Below are 25238 nucleotides of genomic sequence, written 5' to 3' on the forward strand. Positions count from 1 at the left end.
TTCTTCGTGGCTTCAACTGAACAATTCTCCAAAAAAGCAGCTGCTCAGAGAGCAAGTTTCAGGAGGATTGCTTAGCCATGCGTGAATGAAGCCAAAAACCACTCTGGAGGTGTCTTTGATAAGGAAATAGCAAAACAACATGGTCGACTGCATGACCTTTAATGCAAAAACATTTCAGTAGCCTATGTTTTTTAGTTTATTTATTTATTTTCAGATGGCCTGTTTGTCAAACCACTGCAGTATTTCTCTGGCGTTTGAACAGTGCGGAGCAGAAACATGTCTGTACTGAGTAATGTTCACAGAACTATCGCACTTATTATTCTTACTTATTATTCTCACTAGTATTTTGCTAGTGACTAAAGCGGTCGGGCTCCTCTCGCCAACAGTAGCTCTGATTAGGTCTGATACACTGACCTGGCGGCTTTGTTCTGACAGTTCTCACTCACGTTGGGCATACCTGCAGTGCACTTTTTTTTCATTTTTTTTTTTCACATAGTACAAACAATAGCATGATTACATCTGGTTTCACAAATGTGATGGAAGGTTGCCGAAAATCCTCAAGGGGCTTAACAAGAGGCAAGCCTCCATAAGTTAAGATTAAAAGCAAATGGTGAGGCATGCAATTGCCAAAAAAAAAAAAAAAAAAATTAAATACATTGTCAGCAAACACAATCCAAAGTAGTTCAATACTGGGTTTATAAATGGATCACAAGAGGAAAGTAGCAATCACTCAGGAGCATAGATTTAAAAGATTTTCTAAACTGAATTGGTAGGGCTGAGCGATTATGGAAAAAAATAATCACGATTATTTTCCCCATGTTGTTCGATCTCGATTTTCGATTAGATTTTTTTGTTTAAAAAAAAAACATTAAATGTGGTCTTTCCTGGACGAGCATGTAAACAGATGCTGCTGAGCTAGGTCAACAGCACAACTCCACACTTCTAGCGTCACAGTACAGCATCCCTGGCCAAGCAACACACAAACATCTGCAAAGGAGACGCAAGAAATGTGAATGTTTGAAGACTGTCATAGGCAGACAACGAGTGCATGTTCGTGTGCGCGGAGCTCTAAAAGCCACGACGTCACAGAGTGAGCGCCAACAACTTTTTATGTAAATAAAGACATGAGTAAACCGCGCATTTATTAGTAAAAAAGACGATCAAACTTGCAATTCACAGTTAGAAGTCCAGCTAATCCACCTCTGCTGCCTCAAAACAAATCCACATGGTCCAAATAGCGATCGATAGTTTCCATCTTCGATGGTTTAAACTCTTTATCTCTGTGCATATCGTGGTCCGCTGTCAACTCCCCACGTGTTTCTGTTTTGCCCTTTAGACGAGTTAGCACAATTTTGTAGCTGATTTTACACTTAAAATCTCTCTTTGTGCAGCATGTACTATCACCCCTGCTTCCTGTTTGTTGGGCCGCGTGACGCTTGTTTCCCTGGGATTGACCTGACAGGTGCTGCAGCATTGCGCCGTCCATATTTTTTTCCAGACAGGTTCTTCTCCTCAATTAAAACGCACCACGCGATTATCGTGATCGACCTTTATTAAAATCTCGATTAGATTAAAATTCAATTAATTGTCCAGCCCTATGAATTGGGGAAAGCTCTGTGAGAGGAGTCGGCAGAATATTCCATATTTTGGGTCCTCTGTATGTTAGAGTATAAACAATAGTGTTCGAGATGTGTTTGATAGATAAAAAATAGGCAGCAGTCTGGATGTCTTATACAGGAGAAGTTTATTTACCATCAGTGCGGGACCCGGAGACATGAACTCGAGACATTGCGCTAGTCCTACTATTCAAGTCTGCCTGTGCTTCCACAGAGAAGGGATAAATACCCTCTCAGAGCGTCATACTGATACGCAAGCAAACATTCAGTAGCTGAGAGCGCCTGAGCACCACAGTCAAGGCTACTTTATTGTCCTCGTAGGGACATTTGTCCTCTGCATTTAACCCATCCTTCGATGCCGCTGGGGCGACCCGTAAGGAGCAGTGGTCGACGGCAGTGCCGCGCCCAGGGACCCATCTCCATGATCACGGGCGACAGTGGCGCAGATGGTAGAGCGGGTCGTCTCAGGATCGGAAGGTCGGGGGTTCGAATCCCACCTCCTGAAAGTGCACATTGTCGTTGTGTCCTTGGGCAAGACACTTCACCCACATTGCCCCCAGTGTCTGCGTACATTGGTGTATGAATGAGAGTATGAATGGGTGAGTGGATCCTTGCTGTAAAGCGCTATATAAGTTCATTTCATTTCATTTCATTTCATTTCATTTATTTATTTCATTCAAAAGTGATGTTCACAATCACAATAAAACCGCCAAGCCAACACAGTATGAATGAAACGGAGCAGAGGAGAAGAACAAGTCTTTGTTGAGACCATTTGCCATGTGGAGCCAGGCTAATGGTCAGAATCACCTGGCTGGAGGATTTACCTATTGCACATGTTTTTAGTGGTAGGGGAAACCGGAGTACCCGGAGGAAACCTACGCAGACACGGGGGAGAACATGCAAACTCCACAAAGGCCCCGACCTGGTGGGAATTGAACCCGGGACCTTCTAGCTGTGAAGTGGAGGCGCTAACCGCTGCGCTACCGTGCGACACAGACAGTACGACTGTACAGCCTGACCCAGTATGATAAATAGCAATTTAATGTTATCCTCTAACACTGTATAACACTGAACTGGGAGTGTCTGGAGCGAGCAAAAGGTGCTCTAATTAGATTGCTGCTGCGAGTGGGAAATCTCTGAAATTCATTATTGAAGGAAAGCATTTTATTGAGATGCTGTGGCAGTAGCCCTTTAACTAAACCATAAACAAATCAACCAACTTGGAAGTGGTTAACCTGGTAAACACTAAGAACACCCGCTTTAGGAGTGTCTACGATCTACACGAGAGATTATTCTTAAGGCTTGTTTCTGGAGACGAAGTATTGGCTCAATTTTGGTGTTATGAGTGCTGCCTCAAGCAATAATGAATTAATTAATATATGGATATATCATGGTTTAATACAAGATCTTTGCAACATTTGTGTTAATCAGATGCCGGGATTTTCCTAATATACCCACTGCTTTGGCTATTTTTGTACTTATGAAATTAAGGTGTGGTTTCCGGGTCAGGGATTCATCCACCAGGACACCGAGGAAGCGAGCTGAACTAACATTCCTAATGGGAATGCCATCAATTTTGTTAATGTAAAGGGATAATGTATTGGCCTTAAACCACAAAGATAATTTTTCCAGTTCTTCATTAACCACATTTATGGTTAATGAAGAACAATAATAATAATAATAATAATAATAATACATAGGTCTTATATAGCGCTTTTCAGGAAACACAAAGACGCTTTACAAGTGAGACAGACAAACAAAGATGGCAGAGCTATTGTTGGTTGTAGGTGAGCTGAAACAGGAGTGTTTTGAGCAGTTTTTTGTAGGTGGCCAGTGAGTCTGAGTTTCTGATGTGGATGGGGAGTGAGTTCCAGAGGGTTGGGGCGGCGATGGCGAAGGCTCGGTCCCCCAGGGTTCGGTGCTGTGATTTGGTGATTGGTTTGAGGAGGTTTAAGTCGGCAGAGCGGAGGCGACGGGATGGGCGGTGGCGTTGTAGGAGGGCTGTGAGGTATGGGGGGGCCAGGTTGTTGAGGGCTTTGTAGGTGATGAGCAGAACTTTGTAGTGGATGCGCTGTTGTACGGGGAGCCAGTGAAGCTGTTGTGGTCTCTGCGGGTGTGGGTGAGGAGGCGGGCAGCAGAGTTTTGAACATATTGCAGTTTTTGTAAATCAGAGGAGGGGAGACCGTACAGGAGGCTATTGCAGTAGTCGAGTCTGGATGTAATAAATGCATGGATCAGAGTTTCAGCAGCAGATGTGGAGAGGGTGGAACAATAAATGTGTTTCTTCATTAACCACAAATGTTGTGCCTGATCTATAGATAAACTTCAGCTAACTGTCTACAACATTTCAACATATGGACTTATCCTCCTTGTTCAAACTTACACAAATGGATCTTTAGGATATAACATGAGATTGTTGTGTCATGAAAATCCATACTACTAGTCAAAAAAGTAAAGAAAATAAAAATTCCATTCAGGACATTTACTCCAACACCCAAATTCATTACAGCCTCTTCAGTCTGTTCTCATCATGCCATCAAGGCATGGTGGAGGTTGAAATATGTCCTGTTTTCATCCATTCTGTATTCTTATTTTAGTAATTTATCCATACTTAGAATTTGTTTACATTATAAATAAAAATGTTCAATAAACAATTTTGATAAATCAATATTTAATGTATTTTTTTCTCTGTGAGTTGACTTTTGAAAGCTCTCACACTTCATGTAATACAAAATTAATGAAATAAATGGGAAATATTTATATTTAAATATTTAGCACGCTACTTTTCTATCGTCAAATCGCTGAAAGTGGCAAAATTAAGGACATTTATTTAATCACGGACACATTTTGGATCACTTTATATGGAGTATAGCGGGACGCAGGCCTATAGTGTCAGGAGGCATCAGCGCAATGGAGCTGATCTATACCGGACAGGACACATCTTTTTTGTGGGAAAATAGTGAACCTTCGTGAGATCTCAGGGTTTCCGAGTTTGCCCGAAGGGCCCTGGCTTCGAATTACATTGTTTTTAAGGTGGATCCTTTGTTGTATGTCACGGGGAAAAAAAATCTTTTTTTGTATTATCGTGTAATAAGTATGCATATGGATGCGACTGGGTTGCGTTGATCTATAGATTATCTGGATACATGCAGGATGTGGCCGATGTGTTCAATGCTGCCTTTACGCACAGGGAGACAGACTGGCAGATGGATTCTCCGCTTACTCAGCGCTGTGATAGCATCAGTCTTCTATGTTTAAGCATACGCACGTGCATTTATCGCTTATTTACAGAGACTAAGGGCGCACTCACACTTGACATCCGAACCGTGCCACTCTCCAGCTCGTTTGAGGAAAGGCCTGGATGCCCCGAACGGCCCGCGCTCACACTTACACAAACGAACCGAGCCGTGGCCGAACACGAGGAGTTGTTTACAAGTGCACGTGAGCAGCAGCGCAACATAATGCGGAAGGAAAAAAACCTGAAACAGCTGCGTGAAATAATGTCTACTTTGAGCCCTGTCAAATCTCTTCACTCTCCACTTTTCTTTACATTTGACTACAGTTTAACAAAAAGGGCTATGGTGAATATAATAGTCGATTTTAATAAAGCAGAGAAATAGAGAAGTGCGCGTCCCTCTGTCCCGCTCAGCTGAGGCGGGGGGTGGAGCAGCACCTGCAGCTCTGAGCCTTTGGAGTCATATACAGCCTTCAAAAAAAGGCTACGAGAACAGAAGATATGACGCTCAGTTTATGTCATTCATTTCTGCTTCGGCCACTGGTTAAACAGCTTTATGTTGGTGAACTCCTGGAAGTATAGACTATACTTCGTATACGCTACATTGCGATAAAAGCACTTAACACGAACACGCACCGAAGTCACAAGCGCTAAAAGCACCCGCAGGTTTTATCTGTCCCACTAAAGCCTGCGGCCAAACCAGGTGCAGCAGCAGAGAAGCTCGGACACAGGGCGGGAGAAGCGCAGCCGCTCCCGTAAAGTCAGCCCGAGACGTGCGTGAAGCGGCCAGGGTGAGGGAGTGAGCGGTCGGGGAGACGAGCGGTTTGTGGCCGGGGGTCCGGGGAGCCGCCCGGGAGCGAAGCGGTCGGGGGCCGGGGAGACGAGAGCGAGGCAGCCGCTGCTCTGTTTGATAAATACAGCCTTTTCTCACTGTTTTACGTGACAAATGCAACCGCCCTTACAGCAGCCGCTTGTATCCGTGCGTGTGCGCAAACACGAGAAACCGAGCCGCGCTCTGGCCCACCTCCTCCAAGCGGGCCAAAGTCCGGAACCGAGTCCGACTCGGGCACGGATTGATTGCACTCACACTGCACAAACGAACCGCGCAGAAGGGGCTTTCAGCGCTTGGGCGCGGTTCGGATGGACAAGTGTGAGTGCGCCCTTAAAATGTTATTGTCCTTACTTACCGAGCGATAAGTCAATATAGTAATTATCGTGACAGGCCTAGATCCACCGCCTTGTTGACTCTTACAAATGTAACGTTTATGGTTGTGGTCAAAAAGTCCCATTTTGGTTTCATCATTCCAAATGACATTGTTTCAGAAATGTTGAGGCTTGTCTCTGTGCTGTTTGGCATATTGCAAGTGGATACTTTGTGACATTTGTGAAGTAAGGGCTTTCTTTGGGCCAGTTGGCCATGCATACAATTTTTCATCAAGTGCCTCAGCGCTTCAGTTATTTGTGGGCTTTTCGGTGCATCTCTCTTTCCCGTTTTATACAGTTCAAGTACCTTTTCTTGCAGATCCTTTCGCAATTCTTTTGCTTTCTTCATGACTCAGAAAGTAGAATTGTCAGTGCAGCACTGGCGGCAAGGTAGTACAGTGGTTAGAGCTCGTGCCTCTCTGTGTGGAGTTAACATGTTCTAGTTGGTCCAGTTTCCCGTACCACTAAAAACATGTACAATAGGCCAGGATGAGTGAGAGTGGGTTTTAGAGTGCGCATGGGGGACGATGGATGGAAATTAGCCTAAGGCTATAATGTGGTGTGGCTTGTTTACCTGCATGAGACCCATTTATGTTCATTAACATGCACTGTCCCGACCAAGTAAACCAATAAATAAAATGAATAAATAAAAAATGAAAGATGCAGGGGTCTGTCAGGAGCCCCAAAGCTCACTAACCTTTATACACACATAATAATTACAAACACAGGTCACAGACAAGGATGCTTACCTGTAGTAGTCATTTGAACCCGTTTGTGTCAACTTGTGTGCCGTTTCAGGCCAAGATCACCAGGGTATGTAAACTTTTGATCAGGGTCATTTTGGCAGTTTCAATTATCAGTATGATTTAATGTCTCCTTAAATGGCAGGTGACGATGTTTAGAGTGAATCATCGTGATGGATGATGATACGGTCATTCTCTCATTTTAAGCATTTTTAAATGAGAGGAGGATGACCTATTCAGAGTGTCATCTGCTCCTCAATATCAAGGCTCATGTTACATACAAATGTAAATCAGGGATTATTATTTGCATTTTCTCAATTTTAACTTAATGTTTAAGAAACAGTGGGTGAACGGGACAATATTAAGCAGTGTGCATCGTAGCCTACATTTTTGAAGCTGATTCATTCACGCGCCACCCAATTCGTGTGCTCGTAGACTTTTCCCTCCTGCACAACGCCTCTTCTCTTTCTCTGCTCTGTCTTCCCTCTCCCGGCTCTTAGTGAGTAGGGATGTCCCGATCAGGTTTTTTTGCCCCCAAGTCCGAGTCATTTGATTTTGAGAATTGCCCGATACCGAGTCCCGATCCGATACCTAGTACATTATTTTAAAAATTAAGGAAAAAAAAAAAATTTATTCAACTTGTTTTCATTCATGGTTTTGGACATAGAGAGTAACTCTACTTTGTCTGTTTTTTTCTCAAGTAAGCAAGACTATTAGTCTTTACAGTGTAATATAGTTTTACACAGAGAGGGTGATCTAAAATCCCATTCTTTATTAAATGTGTTTGTTGATTGGCAATGAAAACAAAACTTGGGCAATACATATTTTATGCACTGCAATGTAAAAAACTGTGTGGCAGCACAGAAAAAAACACAGCAGTGTGGCCAAACAGTTAAATAACACAATATATTGGCCAAAAGCTAAATGTGCCATGTTAACCTGATTACAGTCTCTTTAATAAGTAGATATAAGGTGACCACATTTCCTAGCCTGAAAACCGGGACGGGGTCGAGGTCCGCGCGCGCAGTGCACCGTCCACAGAGTTGTGCATGCGCGCCGTTCACCGTGGCTTGAGCGCGGGTCATCTACTGACTGTGGGCGTGTACAGGGTGCTTGTGTTTTACTAAAGGTTTAAGACAACCAGGAGTGACAACAAGTGCTTCAATTCACCTCCTGAACGTAGCGCGGGGATAAGCGAAGAGAGGAGGCAGTGGTTATCAGGTTATAGAGACGAAGTTTCCCCTCGTCTTTCAGCGTTTGCGCACGTATGAGCGCAGCTGGCCATCGCGGACTTTTAAACATCTCCGCAGAAATGCGAGGAGGGTTTGTCTGCTCAGTGCGGGTCTGAGTAGGCCTGGTTTAATCACATGTATCGGGGTAATAGCGATAAAAAACAGCTGTTTGCTACTTTTTACCACTCTCTCCCTGCCCTGTCTTCCCGTCCGTTCTCACTCCTCTCTCCTCTTAGCCTACAGTAAACTCTGCACGGGTTATCGGAGATGTTGTTATTGTTCTCCTGCGCTGGCACGTGTGTGGATTTGGGGATTTCTCAGGCGAAGGGGGGGACACGGACTGAGCGATGGTGCGAGTGGTTTGACGCAGCAGGTGGAGTGAGTGACAGAGGCGCTGGGCCAGGGGGAGACAGGACAGACAGACAGACAGACAGACTCTCTCTGGCAGGCTACTTAAATTAGCATGCATATTAGTTGTGTTAGTTATTAAATTTACAGTGCAATTGCTGCAAAGTTGTGAGGTTTACTACGCCTACAGAAGATCAGTGTTTCTGACAGGAGTGGGCGTGGCATGAATATTATGATGATGTTATCCATTGGAACAACCCTACCATAAATGGCTTCACACAACCACTAACAAAAAATCTGCCAGGGTATATGTAAACTTTTGAGTACAACTTTAATATATATTGATATGTATAACCCTCAGAGATAAAGGTTAAACTTGAGCCATGTGATTTCCCCTCAGATTAACGGCACCGTGACAGAGAACCTCTCCCTGAGCGATGCGGGCAAGCTGATCGAGAAGTCCCGGGGCAAGCTGCAGCTGGTGGTGCAGCGAGACCTCAGCCAGGTCCTCATCAGAGTGCCCCCCATGATGGACAGCGACTCGGAGCTGGACGGTGAGAGAGGGAGCAGAGCCTACCTGGTGTAAAGACCACATTTGGTCTAAATGTGTCCACTTGGAGGGACTGGACCCTGTGTCTGCCCTTATGGCGGCGTGACTTATTGCTGTGATGCTGAAATGGTAATTGCTCTTTTGGTGGTAGTCTTCTGTTTAGTTTTGGTCTGATTTCGAGCTTGTTTAGAACTGGCTTACTCTGGATTGTCCAAAGCAGACCCAGTTCTATTCTGTCATCTCAGTTCAGTTCAGTTCAGTTCTCACTCGGACCTGGGATCTCTTATTTCATCCGATAGTTTAGATGAACTGCACACTAAATCATTGAAAAAAGAGGCCAATAAAATTTAAGGTGTGATGGTGGTTTGATTTCCTTCTGCCATGCGGGACAACATTACAACATCACTGAGATTTCAACCACTGTGGGACAGGGAGAGAACAAGAACTAGAGAGAGAGAGAACACATGTTAAATCATTTTGGAAAGTCCTGTTCGTACAGGGACATTTTCCCATTCCCAAATCTGAAATGTTTAAATGTTGCCACTTCTACTTGCCCACTATCTCCATTGTTTTCTGAACTTAAATCATTTGTAATAAAAAAAAAAAATGCTTAAAAAAATATAATGATCTGGGTATAGTCTTGTTTTTATTGGATCAAACAAAAAAAAAAAAACATTCCACATTCATATAATTCAGTTCCAGATAGAATGACGAGCCAGAACCTGTGCACCCTGTTTTATATACTTGTTTTTGAAGTCACATGACCTGAGGGAGTGCTGTGATTGGTTCTGCTCAGATGGAGTGGTGTGACTGTATTGTCAGGAGGGAGGGGTGGAGGTGACCCACTTGTGTTTTTGTGTTCACACCCACCTCGGGCACCGTGACCTAATCCGCCCCATAATCCTTCCACTGGAGCAGACACAATTTCATTAACTCAGGCCTGGTGCCGTGGACTTTGTGCTAAGGTTTAGTTGCAGGTTTGCTGTTATATAACATTTGTGACTCATCGCGAGAACGGGGGACACAACTCGATTTTGGGACATTTTCAGCGGGACATAGCTTGTGAAAGTTTAGTCTCCAAAGTTTCCAAAAATGTGTAACACATGGAAATCTGATATTATTTGGAGAAGATGTGGCAGGTTGAATTTAGGAAGTGGAAATATGTCTGTTGGCTATGGCTGTTCTCACCTCTCTCAGAGGGACAACAGAGCTCAATAACATCTCATTTAGAAAAGCCATACCGCCGTAAAGCTCCCCCTTGTATGGAGTTTCAGTCCTCAGGCCTTGGGTTCACTCACTTAAGGCCAGACACGGCAGGTGAAAGTATTGATTTTTCACGTAGTGGTCGAATTGGAGATTTTTTACATCTTAGTTTTCATGTCAGAGTTTAAAAATGACAAAACTCACCCCGCATGATGTTTATTTTATGATGTTTTCTCTGCGAGGCGGGGGCAACCCGGAAGTAGCTGCTGCGCCGCGTAGAAAGGCCGTCTTTCCTGCGAGTATTCATTCATAAATATTGACGTGTGCTGCGAAGGGTCCCCGTGATGACGCTTTCACCCAAATATGGTATTGTTCCTCCTACGAGAGGCATCGGTTTTATAAAGCGCTTTTCTGGACACTCAAAGACGCTTTACATTGCATTATTCATTCATTCCATACTTGGTGGTGGTAAACTACTATTGTAGCCACAGCTGCCCTGGGGTAGACTGACAGAAGCGAGGCAACCAGTCTGCGCCATCGGCCCTTCTGACCACCACCAACCACTCACTCACAACATTCGCTAGGCTTCCTGGTGTTCCCAAACGGTCTCCCATCCAAGTACCGACCAGGCCCTTCCCTGCTTAGCTTCCAAGGTCTGACGGGATTGGGCAGAGCAAAGGCGGTGTGGCCACAACTTTATTGAAAAACTAAACAAAATATCCAAAATCCCCTCTGACAAAATCTTAGTTACTAATACGCCAATAAAATGAAACCATAGATTTTGATCTGGCTCAATTCATTATTTTGATTTCGTTCCCCAAAATATAGGCAATTTTGGCCATTTTAATGCTCAAAATGCCTTATAAACATAAAATAACAGAAAAAATGTAATACATTTTTTCCTCATATTTATATCTGTGATGTTCAGAAAAGTTTCAAATTGATATCTCTACATTTATTTTTTTTCCCTATTCACCTGCAGTGTCTCACCTTAAACGCACATAAACAGATCGACAATAGGCGTAATGGCATATGTATAAAACTGCCTTTTTTGCGTGGCATTTGTCACTAAAGGATGTGTCAACAACGCAAACCAAAGCATCGGTGCCTCCTCCCCAAACAACAAAAGGAAACAGGAGACGAGCGTATTCGGATGTTTTCTTCACAGAGCGAGACATCAGAGATCAACTCTAACGCAAAACCCACCGTAATATAAAGATACAAAACTTACTGTTTTGTGCTTTTGTGGGAAGTGTTTTTTAATGCTGAAGCTGGCGCAGGGAAAGTGTTGTCCTGTCTGGGAACCAAAGCAGCGTCTCTGTCCCGCAGTCGCTGCTTTGCTATCAAGGCTCTTCATGAGGAAGCGGCGCCACATAATCCGTGATTAATAAATCCACCTCCCAGAAATACTTCCAAACATGTTCAGTGTAACGTTCACGGTTCAGCTCGTCTGCTACAATCTTCGCGGCGCGTCCATTCATCACAACCCGGTGTTTACCCAGTATGTAAATTCTTCTACCCTCAGTTGAGCGTGTGGTTCCTCTTTACTGAAAACCAGTTTTCTTCTCAGTTTGACTTTGTAAAACTGCAAATACAGCAACAAAAATACAGTTACAATTATTGTGCCCCTGCTGAGCTGCTAGTTACTTCGGCTCCGTTACCTCTTTCCTACTTTTTGCTCCTATCTTACTTATAGACGTGTTTTTTTCTAATTTTCTTTCAAGTAGACTATACATTGTGCATTTGTGCACATGGGAAGCTGTTTTTGTTGCACCTTTCCCTTTTATTTATGATGGATTCGGCACTTTTGGGATCCGCGTCGGGAAACCCCCTCGGTGACACACGCGGTCCTTTTGTTTACACACGGGAGCGGCTCCTTGAACTCAAGGACTCAGCTTTCATGCATGTGGAGAGGCCGGTGATCCCCACCGAGATACGCAGGAAACGCAGGGGGTGTAGGGGAGGAAGCGGAAGAAGGAGGTGGCTGCCCTCCGTCATCATGGGTAATGTACGCTCCATCTCGAACAAGACCGAGGAGCTGGCCGCACTAACCCGACATCAGAGGGCTTATCGGGAAACACTCAGACCACAATCTCGTCCTACTGCGGCCGGAATACACACCCAAAGTGCGAAGAGAGTTAGCACAGAAGAGGTGAAAGTGTGGAGTGAAGAGGCTGAAGAGAGACTTAGGGACTGTTTCCAGACCACAGACTGGAACATGATCTGCAGCTCTCATGGAGATGACATCGACGGCCTGACCCACTGCATCACAGACTACATCAACTTCTGTGTGGAAAACACTGTACCAACCCGGAAGGTACGGTGTTTCTCCAACAACCACCCCTGGGTGACCCCTGAACTTAAAGCCCTCCTGAACCAAAAGAAAAGGGCTTTCAACTCAGGGGACAGAGAGGAGCAGAGGAGAGTCCAGCACGAACTCCAGTGGAGGATCAGGAAGGCCAAGAAGGACTATGGCGAGAAGCTGGAGCAGAAGCTGGCGCAGGGCAACGCACGGGACTTGTGGAGGGGACTGAAGAACATCTCTGGTTTTGGACAGAGTGCCAGAGGGACAGCTGATGGAGACCAGCGCGGGGCGGATGAATTCAACGAACATTTCAACCGGTTTGATTCTCCCCGCACTCCCTCCTCTTCACACGTCTCCAGCACAGTGGACACTGCCCCCTTCCCCCGACCAAATTCACCTGCCCCCAGCCCCCCTGCACCCACGTCTCCAGCCCCCACCATACGGACTTCCTCTAGCACCTGCCCCACCCCCGGCAGTCCACCCCCACACCAGTCCCCCCCTCACTCCCCCCTCTCCATCACACCGGACCAGGTGAGGAGAGAGCTGAGGCGACTGAAGCGGGGGAAAGCTGCAGGACCAGATGGCATCAGTCCCAGGCTGCAGAGGACCTGTGCAGACCAGCTCTCCGAGGTCCTCTGCCACATCTACAACCTGAGCCTCAGCCTGGAGAAGGTCCCCGTCCTGTGGAAGACCTCCTGTCTGATCCCGGTTCCAAAAACAGCGCACGCCAGGGAACCGGCCCACTACAGACCAGTCGCCCTGACCTCCCACCTGATGAAGACGATGGAGCGGCTCATCCTCACCCACCTCCGCTCTGTGGTGAGCCCCACCCTCGACCCACTGCAGTTTGCCTACAGACCCAACATCGTAGAGGACGCTGTCATCTACCTGTCGGAGCGGGCGCTCACGCACCTGGAGCACGCCGGGAACGCTGTGAGGGTCATGTTCTTTGACTTCTCCAGTGCCTTCAACACCATCAGGCCGGCGCTGCTGCGGGGGAAGCTGGAGGACGCGGGAGTGGATGAACATCTCACCGCATGGACCATCGACTACCTCACGGACCGACCACAGTATGTGCGGCTGCGCAGCTGTGAGTCTGAGGTGGTCGTCTGCAGCACCGGGGCCCCTCAGGGCACCGTCCTCTCACCGTTTCTCTTCACCATCTACACATCGGACTTCACATACAACACGGACAGTTGTCATCTCCAGAAGTTCTCCGACGACTCCGCCATCGTGGGCTGTGTGTCTAAGGGGAACGACCTGGAGTACCGGTCAGTCATCATAGACTTTGTGGACTGGTGTGAGCGCAACCACCTGTGCTTGAACACCAGTAAGATGAAGGAGGAAGCCACTACCGCACACACCGCTGAACATCCAGGGGGAGGACATTGAGGAGGTGGACAGTTTCAAGTACCTGGGTGTTCAAACTGGACTGGTCCCACAACACCAACTCCCTGTACAAGAAGGGCCAAAGTCGCCTCCACCTTCTGAGGAGACTGAGGTCCTTTGGAGTGAGCAGGCCTCTGCTCAGGACTTTTTATGACTCGGTGGTCGCCTCTGCTCTCCACTACGCTGCCGTGTGCTGGGCCCCGGGCAGCACAGAGCGGGACAAGAACAGACTGAACAAGCTGGTCAGGAGGGCCAGCTCCGTCCTGGGCTGCCCCCTGGACTCTGTGGAGGAGGTGAGAGACGGGAGGGTGTTAGCCAAGCTCACCTCCATCATGGACAACACCTCCCACCCACTGCACGGGATTGTAGAAGAGCTGAGCAGCTCTCTCAGTGGCAGACTGAGACACCCTCAGTGCAGGACGGAGCGCTACCGCAAAGCCTTCATCCCCACTGCTGTCAGACTGTACAATAAGACTGTAAAGTAACATGTGCAATAATCTCTGTATCAGCTGCACTTTATTCCCTGTACCAGCACCACTTATTGGCATCCTGCACTAGAACTGTAGCTTTACACCCCAACATTTTACTTATATGACCTGTTCTAGTTTTTATCCTATTTTTATTGTTGCTGTTCACCTATTGTTGTATTTCTGCTGCTTGTTGTACATTGGATACCTCGTTTTTATTCTATTTTACTGGTTGCACATTTTCCTGTCTGTTTTTCACAACTCTGAGTGATCTTCTTGAACGCCACTTGTAACAAGTGAATTTCTCCATTGTGAGATCAATAAAGTATTATCTTATCTTATCTTATCTTATCTTAAAAGAAAGCTAGCAACAAAGCTTCTCTCATACAAAAAAAAACGTTTTTCTCATTAGAGTTAAAATAACCTCATAAGTAACCAAAAAGTTATACACTTGTTACTTACAGATTATGGCATGTCATTGCTCCGAAAGATGTAAGGGGTCTGAGCATAGGTGTGTAGCATGTCAACACCTCCGGACATTTTCTCACACTACTTTTTGCTTGCTGCGTACAATAAATAACCACAGGGGGGCAGTGTAGTGCACACACAATAAACAAGTAAGACCCCCAAAAACTATGGGATAACACTGACCCCTAGTGGGAAAACGAAGAAATGCGGCAGCAAATAAAAACAGAATAGAAATAGAATAGAATGACAGAGGGACGGAATATAAATACAGACAAAGTCACGCCCCTACTGCACGCTCCAAAATCTCCCAAAACAAGCCGGTTAATGGCCGGCAAATGAGGTCCAAAGCTACATAGGAATACTGTGGAGGTGGTATTACAACAATGTCAGCTCCCCGCCATGAGGACCAAACAAAGGCGCTTTCTTCACTCATTGGACAGCATAGACTTGAACATGGATATAATGCTAAGGGCTGTGCAGTGAGGATGTTTGTCCTGCTGTGTTTGCAGATATCTCCGAGATCGAGTCATACCGCTCCTACTCACCACAGGACGACAGGCGAGGACACCATTCGGACCTGTCCTCTCACTCCTCAAACGAGAGGTTGCGGGACAAACCCAGGTATGTCCACCGGTCCCAGACATAGAGCAAGGAAACAAGCAGGGCGCAAGAATATTGGCAGAATATTGAAAGTATATCAGTATTGCTACTGTGAGTTTGGCAATGTTTTTTGTGACAAAATCTGGGTTTTATTTTTGCTGCCACACACACATTTCTCACCAATGTTTTTATTAAAGTATAATTGTCCAAAATGTACATCATTTGGAATATGTGTGTAATTCTTGCTACATCATTTACTACGATTTTTTATTACGATGTCATAGCAGTCTGAACAAGGTCTGTGTTGCCGTTAGTCAGTAGCTTCATCCACAGTCCAATTGAACCTGTCTGTGGCTCCATTTCCTTCTTAACTCTCTAACTCTTTTGCGCATACCCATTCTTCATGCGCATCTATATATGAACTCATATGAAATAAGTAAATTTTACAACTTTTCAAACTTCAAAATCCTTTCCAAAGAAAAGGATTTTACTGTACTACAAGACAAAAGTTTGATTTGGGAGCTTTAAGTTAATACAGTGTGAACCAGATGTTTACATACACTTTATAAAAAGACACATTTGCATTTTTTTTCTCACTGTCTGACATAAAACCAGAATTAGCTTTTATTTTTTTTGGTCAATTAGAATTTAATAGACTATTTCTATTTGCTAAATGGCAGAAGAAAAAAAGGGGAAATCTTGCAAGCCTGAGAACACCATCCCAACTGTGAAATACAGGGGTGGCAGCCTCATACTGTGGGGTTGTTTGGGGAGTGTCGCTCCAAACGCCTTTCTGCTACGCGGTGCGCACTCATTTGCATAAAGCCACAATGCAGAGTTTTTGAACTACAAATTAGCTTTTAAAACAATCTTATTCAAAATGCAATTAAATTATTAGCTTCATTTTCCACTAAGAATTTACCAATTAAGTAGCATAAAAAAAAGATTAGCAAATATAATAGCGACAGCAAAACTAAACCCACACACAGATCTCACACAAAGTGAATAGATTCTGATTAGATGTTCAACATGTTTATTTTGAAGTGAGCTTAGAAGACAAATTACAAAGCTCTAACATTAAAAATATAGGCCTATATTTTTGTATAAATTATTATTAATATTATTATTTTTTACAACGCTTAGTGTTCTCAAATGATTAAAATAACATAACTAGAATTAGTAAAAGAGAGAGATCAACTTTTATATTAAAAATATATTCATAATGCTGGAAACCACTGTATTGTGTTTTAGGTTATCTTTGCCATTAAAATGTATTCAAATCTGAATTACATAACATTGTATTGTCTGTCAATAATAATGGAATAGTAGACGAGTTAAGTTTCAGCATGTCCACCATATCTTGTGGGATGCATTAAACCATTTGTGGTGCCCTTACCACTTTGTGCCTCATATACTGTAAATGTTAGACCCAGTGCCACAGGCTGGCATGAAATGGCTTACATAATACTAAGTAAGGAGGCCATAATATTTTTGACTCATGGCTGAAGTTAAGTTTCTCCAGATCTCCCAAGGTTGGCAAAAAATGCATCTAAAAATGCATCAGATTGATGCATTCACCTTTTTCACCCCTGACCCGTGTTCATGCCTGTCAAGCCAGATGAAAATGAATGGGCAGAGCTGAAAAGGCATGTGCACACAAGGCGGCCTTCAAATTTGGCTCAATTACACCAGTTCTGTATGAAGGAATGGACCGAAATTCCTACCAACTATTGTGAGAAGCTTGTGGAAGGATATTCAAAACGTTTGACCCAAGTTATACAGTTTAAAGACAATGCTACCAAGAAAATAATGAAATGTATATAAACTTTTGGTTTTGTAAAAAGAAACAAAAACATTTTTCTTTTTTTTTAAACCTATCTTCTGGCATTTTAGCAAATACAAAGATCTTGATCTAAAAAAATAAAACTTAATTCTGGTTTCAGGTATTTTTAATGGAGTGTATGTAAACATCGGGTTCCTTAAATAATGCGGAGAATGGAGTGTGTGAGTGTGACCATTTCTGCAATTTAATCCACTCTTGGATTCTGTTGAAAGTGTTGTCACAATACTAAAATTATAAACCCAATTTGAAGACCTTTAATACTCAATCCCAATTTTATTACCGCAATGCAGAAACAAAAACGTTCTAAATGAATATTGGACACATTGATGTTGTAGTCTTCCCGCGGTGTCTATCTTTTAGCATTTTTGGCATTTATTATGTTTAATTGTGCAACATATTGGGATTTTCATTACAAAATTAAATGAATTTCTTAAAATAAATAAATGAATAAAGATCAGTTTGCACCAAACTGCAATATTCACGGCTCTACAAAGTTTCAATACCTGCTCAATCCATAGCTCTGTATCGCTTTTTATTTTTACGACCACTTATGTCCTTCATTGATTAATTGAATAATTCTCCTGCCTGTGTTGTAATAGCTTTTGTATTTGCACAGAGAAGAACCACCCAGCCGACTAGCCAGGATGGGAGCCATGGCCACACCATTCCGAGCCCCTGATGAGGACAAAGCCCCTGTGCCTGCAGAGAGAGAGGAGCCTCGTGTTGAGACCCCCCCTCCAGGTAACCCCTCCCTCATGTCCAGTCATTTCACTGGTTAGGTCCTAACTATTCTACATTTGAATGTGAAACAGTCATGGCCCCAAAGGTCCACACAGCTGCCAAAATGCCACTGACGGCCAGCATGGAGGACCAGGAGATCTATGGGTCAGTCCTTTGATTTTGGTTATGGGAGCCATGATAAGTAAATGTTCCAACACAAACCACCGGGGCATGTTCTGTGTGTGTTGACAGGCCCAACACGGTGATGGTGCAGTTTGTCAAAGGAGACAGTGTGGGGCTGAGACTGGCTGGAGGTAATGACGTGGGTATCTTCATCGCTGGAGTTCAGGAGAACAGTGCGGCCGAGCAAGAGGGGCTGAGGACTGGGGACCAGATCATGAAGGTTTGTCTCCATCCTGGAAACATGGATTGTCTGAAATATGTTGGCTGATGATGGGTTATTTTGCAGGTGAACAAAATGGACTTCAGAGGGATGGTGAGAGAAGATGCTGTGCTGTATCTATTGGAGATCCCCAAAAGCGAAGATGTGACTATTTTAGCTCAGAGCAAACCTGAAGGTGAGCAATGAACACAAAGTGAACACCTGAGTGTTGAATTTCTCTGCAGCTGAACTGTTCCTGGTCATTTTCAGTGTACCAGGACATTTTGGAGTCCGGCCGCGGCGACTCGTTCTTCATCAGAACTCACTTTGAGTATGAAAAGGAGGCTCCTCAAAGTCTGCCCTTCTCCAGAGGGGAGATCTTTAAAGTGACCGACACACTGTACGATGGCAAACTGGGACACTGGCTCGCCATCCGCACAGACCGGGACAACCAGCTACTGGAGAAGGGTATCATCCCCAACAAGAGCAGGTCTGCACAGTCAGGATAGCACTGCTCCAAAAGGAATAGAGGAGAACTTTTTTACATATTGGAAAGTTCCTATCTTTATACTCAAGGACATAGCACTAACTGTAATATTTCTCCATAATAAAATAATAACTAGAAATGCATGCAATGGCTGTGCCATTGCGATTGACTACGGAATTGCGGGAAGCGAATGCGGAAATTGCATAAACTGTATAAACTGCATAAACTGGTAAAATGCATCAAATGGTTAATTTGCATAAAGTATGTAAATTGCCTAAACTGGTAAAATGCATGAAATGGTTAATTTGCATAAAGTATGTAAATTGCATACACGTTTTAAAATTCATACATCCTAAATGGCATAAACTCTTAACTTGCATAAACGGTTTAACATGCATAAACTGGTTAAATTCCATAGAGTGGTTAATTTGTATACATTATTTACATTGCATTAACGTTTTAAATTCCACAAAGTGGTCAAACTGTTGAAATGGCCTCAGTGCTTAAGTTAAATGGCAGAAGCTGCACCAATGGCTGAAAGGCCTGGAGTCTCTGAAATACTATTAAAATGCTTAGGCTGGATTCTCCCGTACACACTAATGGGCCAGATCCCACATACACACTAATGCAAAAATTTCAGAATCCCGTAGAAAAAAACTGGAAAAACTGCAGAAGGCCGATTTTTTCTCAAAACCCACAAGTTGAACATGCACAAAGTGCAGAAATTACAGAAAATACCCCAAAAAATGCGGAACCCCATTATAAGTCAATGGGAAAAATTGCCGATATTTCAGCCAGTTGCGGAAAGACCGTAAATTTGCAGAAGTCCTAAAAGTAATAGCCGGGTTCTCCTCAACATGCGGAAGGATTCTGCAGTCAATCAATAATAAAGAACATGAAGAACATTTATTCCGCGGGCAATCAATACTATAATTTTATGATGTTTGTAGACTTGAGTTTGGGATTTAGTCAGGAGATTACTATAATATCACGGTACTATGTTGACATATTTAGTATCCACGTGACTCAGTGAATCTACCCAACAAGACTCTGCATTTCAATTACAGTAAAAACCTTTGTGGAGGACACCAGCTGCCAAAGTCAAGTCAATGTGAAAAGTTGTTTGACTTGTTTTGCAGAGCTGAGCAGATGGCTAACGTCCAGAACGCAGCTCGAGTGGCCTCAGGCAATGACCGCGGGGACTTCTGGAGACTCCGAGGTCAAAGGGCAGCCAAGAAGAAGGACCTGCGCAAGAGCCGCGAGGACCTGAGCGCCGCACCCATCACCACACGCTTCCCCGCCTACGAGAGAGTGGTGCTGCGAGAAGGTAGCTACGGCCTAGATTCAGAACACCACCACTGGCTCCTGCTGATGCTCGCATTGTCACACGCTGAAAACTATTCACTATGTTTGGAGTTTAGCCCACACTATAAGAAAGAAAAAGCTGTGCCACGGGCCCAAAAAATCAAGCCCGATCCGACCCAAGCCTGCAGGCATAAAGCCTGACCCGACCCAACCCGAGCAATTAACGTGAATTGACGGCCCTAACCCGAAAAAAAAATCCGAAATAAATTATTAGGTCCTCTGCGTGCATTCATTTCAGCACCATTGAGAGAAGCGTGCCATGTGTAAGATACATGCACGCAGTAGCGTTGCGCACATACCTGGGCAGGCGGAGAAGTGTGTGCGTCTCTCTCCTCCTCCTCCTCCTCGTACAGGAACCAAACTGCTGATTTATCCAGTGTAAGTTTAACGCTCTCCTGAGAGAAAGAGTAAATAGCATGTTCTCAGTGTAGCACCGGTATAAAAGGTGCCTGGCCATGCTTTTGCCTTTTGCCGAATTTCGGGTCGGGCTCAGGCTTGGGCCTAAAATCTTACCTCCGTGTTAGAGTGGCCTCCCCTGGGGCTCTTTGGAATGGGGCTTTAGAGATATACCTACTGGACTTCAAGAAACATGATCCAGTCGTTCTATTTCATGTTTTGCTGAATGTTCAGCGAAACATTTTGTCCTTTGGTGCCTTCCTCAATTTGCTTGATCCACTGTAGGGCCCAAGCGATATGGATTTTTGAGATCCGATACTGATATGCACCGCTGATATTTTTGGAAACTCTTCTTAATAATCCGGTGTATGATGCTTCTTATTGTGTCAGTATTGAACTCTGACAGCAGGGGGCGCTAGGGCAGGGCGATATGGCCCAAAATTTATATCACGGTATGAAAATGAAATATATCGATAACGGGATATTTGGCGATATAATTTACACCTGGCAAAATACATAAAAATCAAAGCCTTTAGCCGATGTGGAAAATTCATTTACAGCTATTTTATTCTCTTTATTCTCTAAATCTCTAATTCCATCTCGAAAAACACAGAAGATAAGATCAAATAATATTGCTACAATTATTTGCACCTTCATCTCCATAACAGTAAATGCTCCTGTAAGTTCACTCTCCTCTGTGCAGTTTACTTGTGTTTTTACTGTCAGGCAATAACGTGTTTAGGACATGTGTTTGCCAGAATCATGAGTTAAATTAATTGTAACTTTGAAAGGATTCACTACTAAATCTATCTCTCCTGTTCGCGTCTCTCCCCCGTTCCCAGACGCGCAAATCCTGAGCCCTTTCCTCGCAAATATGAGCGACAAAAGCAACAAACTTCATTCATATCATTAGATTCTTTAAGCGCTGCCCCTGAACCCTCCACAGTCATGTTTTTGCTGCTGCCTTGAGTGACTCACAATCTCCTTGTGGTTCTGACGTGAGCTGCGCATGCAAATGATCTCATCTACCGCGGTATGAAAGTTTACACCGGTGTCCAAAGTCTATACCGGTATTACCGTGCACGGTATGATATGGACCAACCATAGGGGGCACTATATATTCATCTTTAGTATGTACTTTAGAGGAAGCTTGTTTGAAAGACAAATATCGGTAGACTCCGAGACAAAAAATGATGAGTCTATCTTGTATCGTTCTGAAATTATAAACAAAAGTCGACAACATAAAATGTATAAAATGGTGTACAAACTTGGGACCAATTTTCACTTCAATGTTTGTCTGCTCCCCTGTGGCCTAGGAAATTCTGGGAGGGCTCATTTTTAAGCTCTGACTGAGCTCTTTCCAATGTAATCGAATCCTCCATGTGACCAATCCTACAAATACAATACTTTCTCTTCTCTTTGCGATGACACTTGCATTTCTGCCTTAGTTCATATGTCTCATGAGCCTTTACTAGGACTCTGTTAAGCTTTTGAGCAGACGGTTTTGGAATGGTTCTAGCTTCACCTTGCTGTCTGTCTTGATATTTCCAAACTGTGGGGATAAACAAAGCACTAGGGCAGAGGTGTCGAAACATTTTTCACTGAGGGCCACATACAGAAAAATATACAAACAACTGGGCCGCAGTAGAGGTCAGATATATAACTTCACCTCTATTGTATGAGCAATTAGCAAATTCAGTGAAATGTTAGCGATGCTTTTTAATTGAATATACTTAAAGTAAAAAAAGCCTTCATCACAGCTTTGGATGGATGGATTTTCATTTATTTTATATATATATATATATTCAATTAAAGGATCTGTATAATGTTATTTTAGCCATTCCAAAGTAAAGTATAGACATTTAGATGACATATTGTACCACTACCACTATGGAGCACTATTTTTTGTGATAAATAAAAGTATTTTCTGGAGGTATTTTTCCTACCCGGAAAACAAGAAGCTTGGATTCAGTTAACGCCACTCCCTCTCTCCACTCATACAACCTTAGCAGTAGTAGAAATATAAATAAAACAGCAAAAAGTGAAGTTACTTCATGATGCAGTTATAAGGAGTTGACATGTGCAACACAGCTTCATAAATGGCTAACACACAAGCTAATATGCGCTTTGATTGACTCACCACTCTGGTCCTTTGCATGTTTTTATTGTTCCGGCCAAGGGTCACCAAACATCCATCAGTGACAGCCACCAACAAACACTATTTTGGCTGATAGTTGCTCTTTCTTTCTTTCTTTCTTTCTTTCTTTCTTTCTCTCTTTCTCTCTTTCTCTCTTTCTCTCTTTCTCTCTCTCTCTCTCTCTCTCTCTCTCTCTCTCTCTCTCTCTCTCTCTCTCTCTCTCTCTCTCTTTCATCCTTTCCTTTCTTTCATCCTTTCTCTCTCTCTTTCTTTCTTTCTCTCTTTCATCCTTTCTTTCTCTCTCTTTCTCTCTCTCTTTCTCTTTCTCTTTCTTTCTTTCTTTCTCCTTCTTTCATCCTTTCCTTTCTTTTTTTCTTCCATCCTTCCTTTCTTTCTTATTTAAGGCATTACATTACAGAGAGCAGGATTCAGGAGGATTGCTTAGAACTGCGTGAATGAAGCCAAAAACCACTCTGGGGTGTTTGTGACAAGGAAATAGCAGAACAACATGGTTAAAAGCTCAAAAAAGTTGATTTTTCATGATATAAGACCTTTAAATAAAAAAATATAATAATCTACTATATTTTTAGATTTTGCAGTGGGCAAATTGGCCAGCGGGCCGTAGTTTGGACAACCCTGCACTAGGGACTTATTCATCCCCACTTTTGTTTCTTTTTTATATTGTGAAGATATCCATTTCACCACACTACCAGCTGCTTGTCTGCTGGAGGTATAGGCATACATTGCATTGTGGTGTCTATGTTAACTGTCGAACTGCTCATATAAACTAAGGTCCAATTATTTTGTCTGCAAGGAGTACAAAAGCTGTGAGAGAGCTGAACCTGTAATATTTCTGTGTGTGTGTCCACTTTGGAGGAATGTTGGTGAATTGCCAGCTTTCAAGCAGTTGTGGTTGCCTTGATGCATTTATATGTTCTTCTAATGACCTCTTCGCCGTGTGTTCTTCTACTGTTACTACTTCTACTATGCACTGCTTTTCTTTCTACTTCCACCACTATGATCAGTTTTGTATCATTGTGATGTTATTCATTCTTTGCTTTCCTTTCATTTCAGCTGGATTTAAGAGGCCTGTGGTCATCTTCGGTCCCATTTCTGACGCTGTTAACGACAAACTAGCCACAGATTTACCCCACGACTTTGTCATTGCAAGTACGTCACTGCATGGAATTCACCTATTTTTTGTTTGTGACAATGAACATAACACAAGTCTGACTTGCTAAATTCTCAATGTTTATTTTGCCCTTTTAATCCATGAATTCATTCTGTTTATATTTTTCACTTTTCAAGAAACCGAGCCCAAAGATGCAGGAAGTGAGAAATCTTCTGGTGTTGTGAGGCTAAACACCATTCGACAAATCATTGAACAGGTTTTTATGTTTTTTAAGTTCTCTTCAACTTGATGAGATTGATGAGTATTAATTATAGTTTATACCAGTAATCCTGTGAGCTCTGTTGCCGGGGGCCTCCTCCCCCTGGTAGGGTCTCCCATGGCAAATAGGTCCTAGTTGACGGGTCTTATGAGAGACCAACAGGCCCGGTTAGAATCATGAGGCCGTCCTTCTGTGGATCCACAGCTCCAACAGTTGCCCCCATGACCTGGAAAGAAAATGGATTGATGGATATACCAGTGTAGTGACAATTTTATGAGGAAAGAATGAAAAGGAAGAGGGACAATTTCATGCAACTGTCACTAAATGTTATTTTAATTTTATTTGTCCTTTATTTATCCAGGATAAAACTCATTGAGATTAAAAATCTCTTTTTCAAGAGTGTCCTGGCCAAGATGCAGGGGAACAGGTTTACATACAAGTTACAATTTTACACACATAATCACAAATAAACATTGCATAATTTTAAATTTTAATTTTAAATCAAGATAATACACTCAGATAAAACAGCTACATGTAAAAGACTTTGTTTCTAGATTTTTCAATAGTGATTTAAAAGTATGAAGTGATACAAGTTCTTTTAACTGAAACTCCTTCTGTAGCTCATTCCAAGAGTGTGGAGCAGCAAATCTAAAGGCCTTTTTACCCAGTTCTGTTTGCACCCTGGGCACAGAGAGCAGGAGAAGGTCCTGAGAGCGCAGGCTGGAGCTGCTGATGCTCCTCAGCTCAGTGAGCTGCTGCAGATACGGAGGGACAAGTCCAGCAATACCTTTATAAACCAAAAGATACCAATGTTTCAATCTACGAAACAACAAAGATGACCAGCCCACCCGGGTGTACAGGATGCAGTGATGAGTCAATGACCTCATGTTTGTAATAAAGCGCAAAGCTCCGTGATACACAGTGTCCAAAGCACGCAAAGAATCTGTGGAGTCACAATAGTCCAAAACAGGCATAAAAGTAGCATTCACAAGTTTCTTTCGGGCTTCAAATGATAAGCAAGACTTAATACGAAAGTAGAACCCGAGTTTTAATTTTAATCGGTGTATCAGTTTTTAAATATGAAGCTTAAAAGATAAACAATCATCAATTAAAATTCCAAGATATTTATATTCAGTTACTAGTTGGATTTGATGCCCC

General features: G+C 43.4%; 1 protein-coding gene across 5 annotated transcripts in view; it reads left to right on the forward strand.

Moving 5' to 3' along the window:
- Nucleotides 1–25238, forward strand: part of tjp2a (tight junction protein 2a (zona occludens 2)) — a 127342-nt gene that overhangs the window by 77360 nt on the left and 24744 nt on the right. For all 5 annotated transcript variants that reach the window (XM_079581231.1, XM_079581229.1, XM_079581227.1 and 2 more), the window contains 10 exons: nt 8778–8931; nt 15269–15380; nt 17819–17943; nt 18015–18087; nt 18175–18325; nt 18392–18500; nt 18575–18794; nt 19931–20118; nt 23764–23859; nt 23998–24077. In XM_079581231.1, the coding sequence (XP_079437357.1) occupies nt 8778–8931; nt 15269–15380; nt 17819–17943; nt 18015–18087; nt 18175–18325; nt 18392–18500; nt 18575–18794; nt 19931–20118; nt 23764–23859; nt 23998–24077 (1308 nt within the window). The remainder of the gene's footprint in view (nt 1–8777; nt 8932–15268; nt 15381–17818; nt 17944–18014; nt 18088–18174; nt 18326–18391; nt 18501–18574; nt 18795–19930; nt 20119–23763; nt 23860–23997; nt 24078–25238) is intronic.

The sequence above is a fragment of the Gobius niger genome (assembly GCF_951799975.1).
Source record: "Gobius niger genome assembly, chromosome: 22".
NCBI lineage: Eukaryota > Metazoa > Chordata > Actinopteri > Gobiiformes > Gobiidae > Gobius > Gobius niger.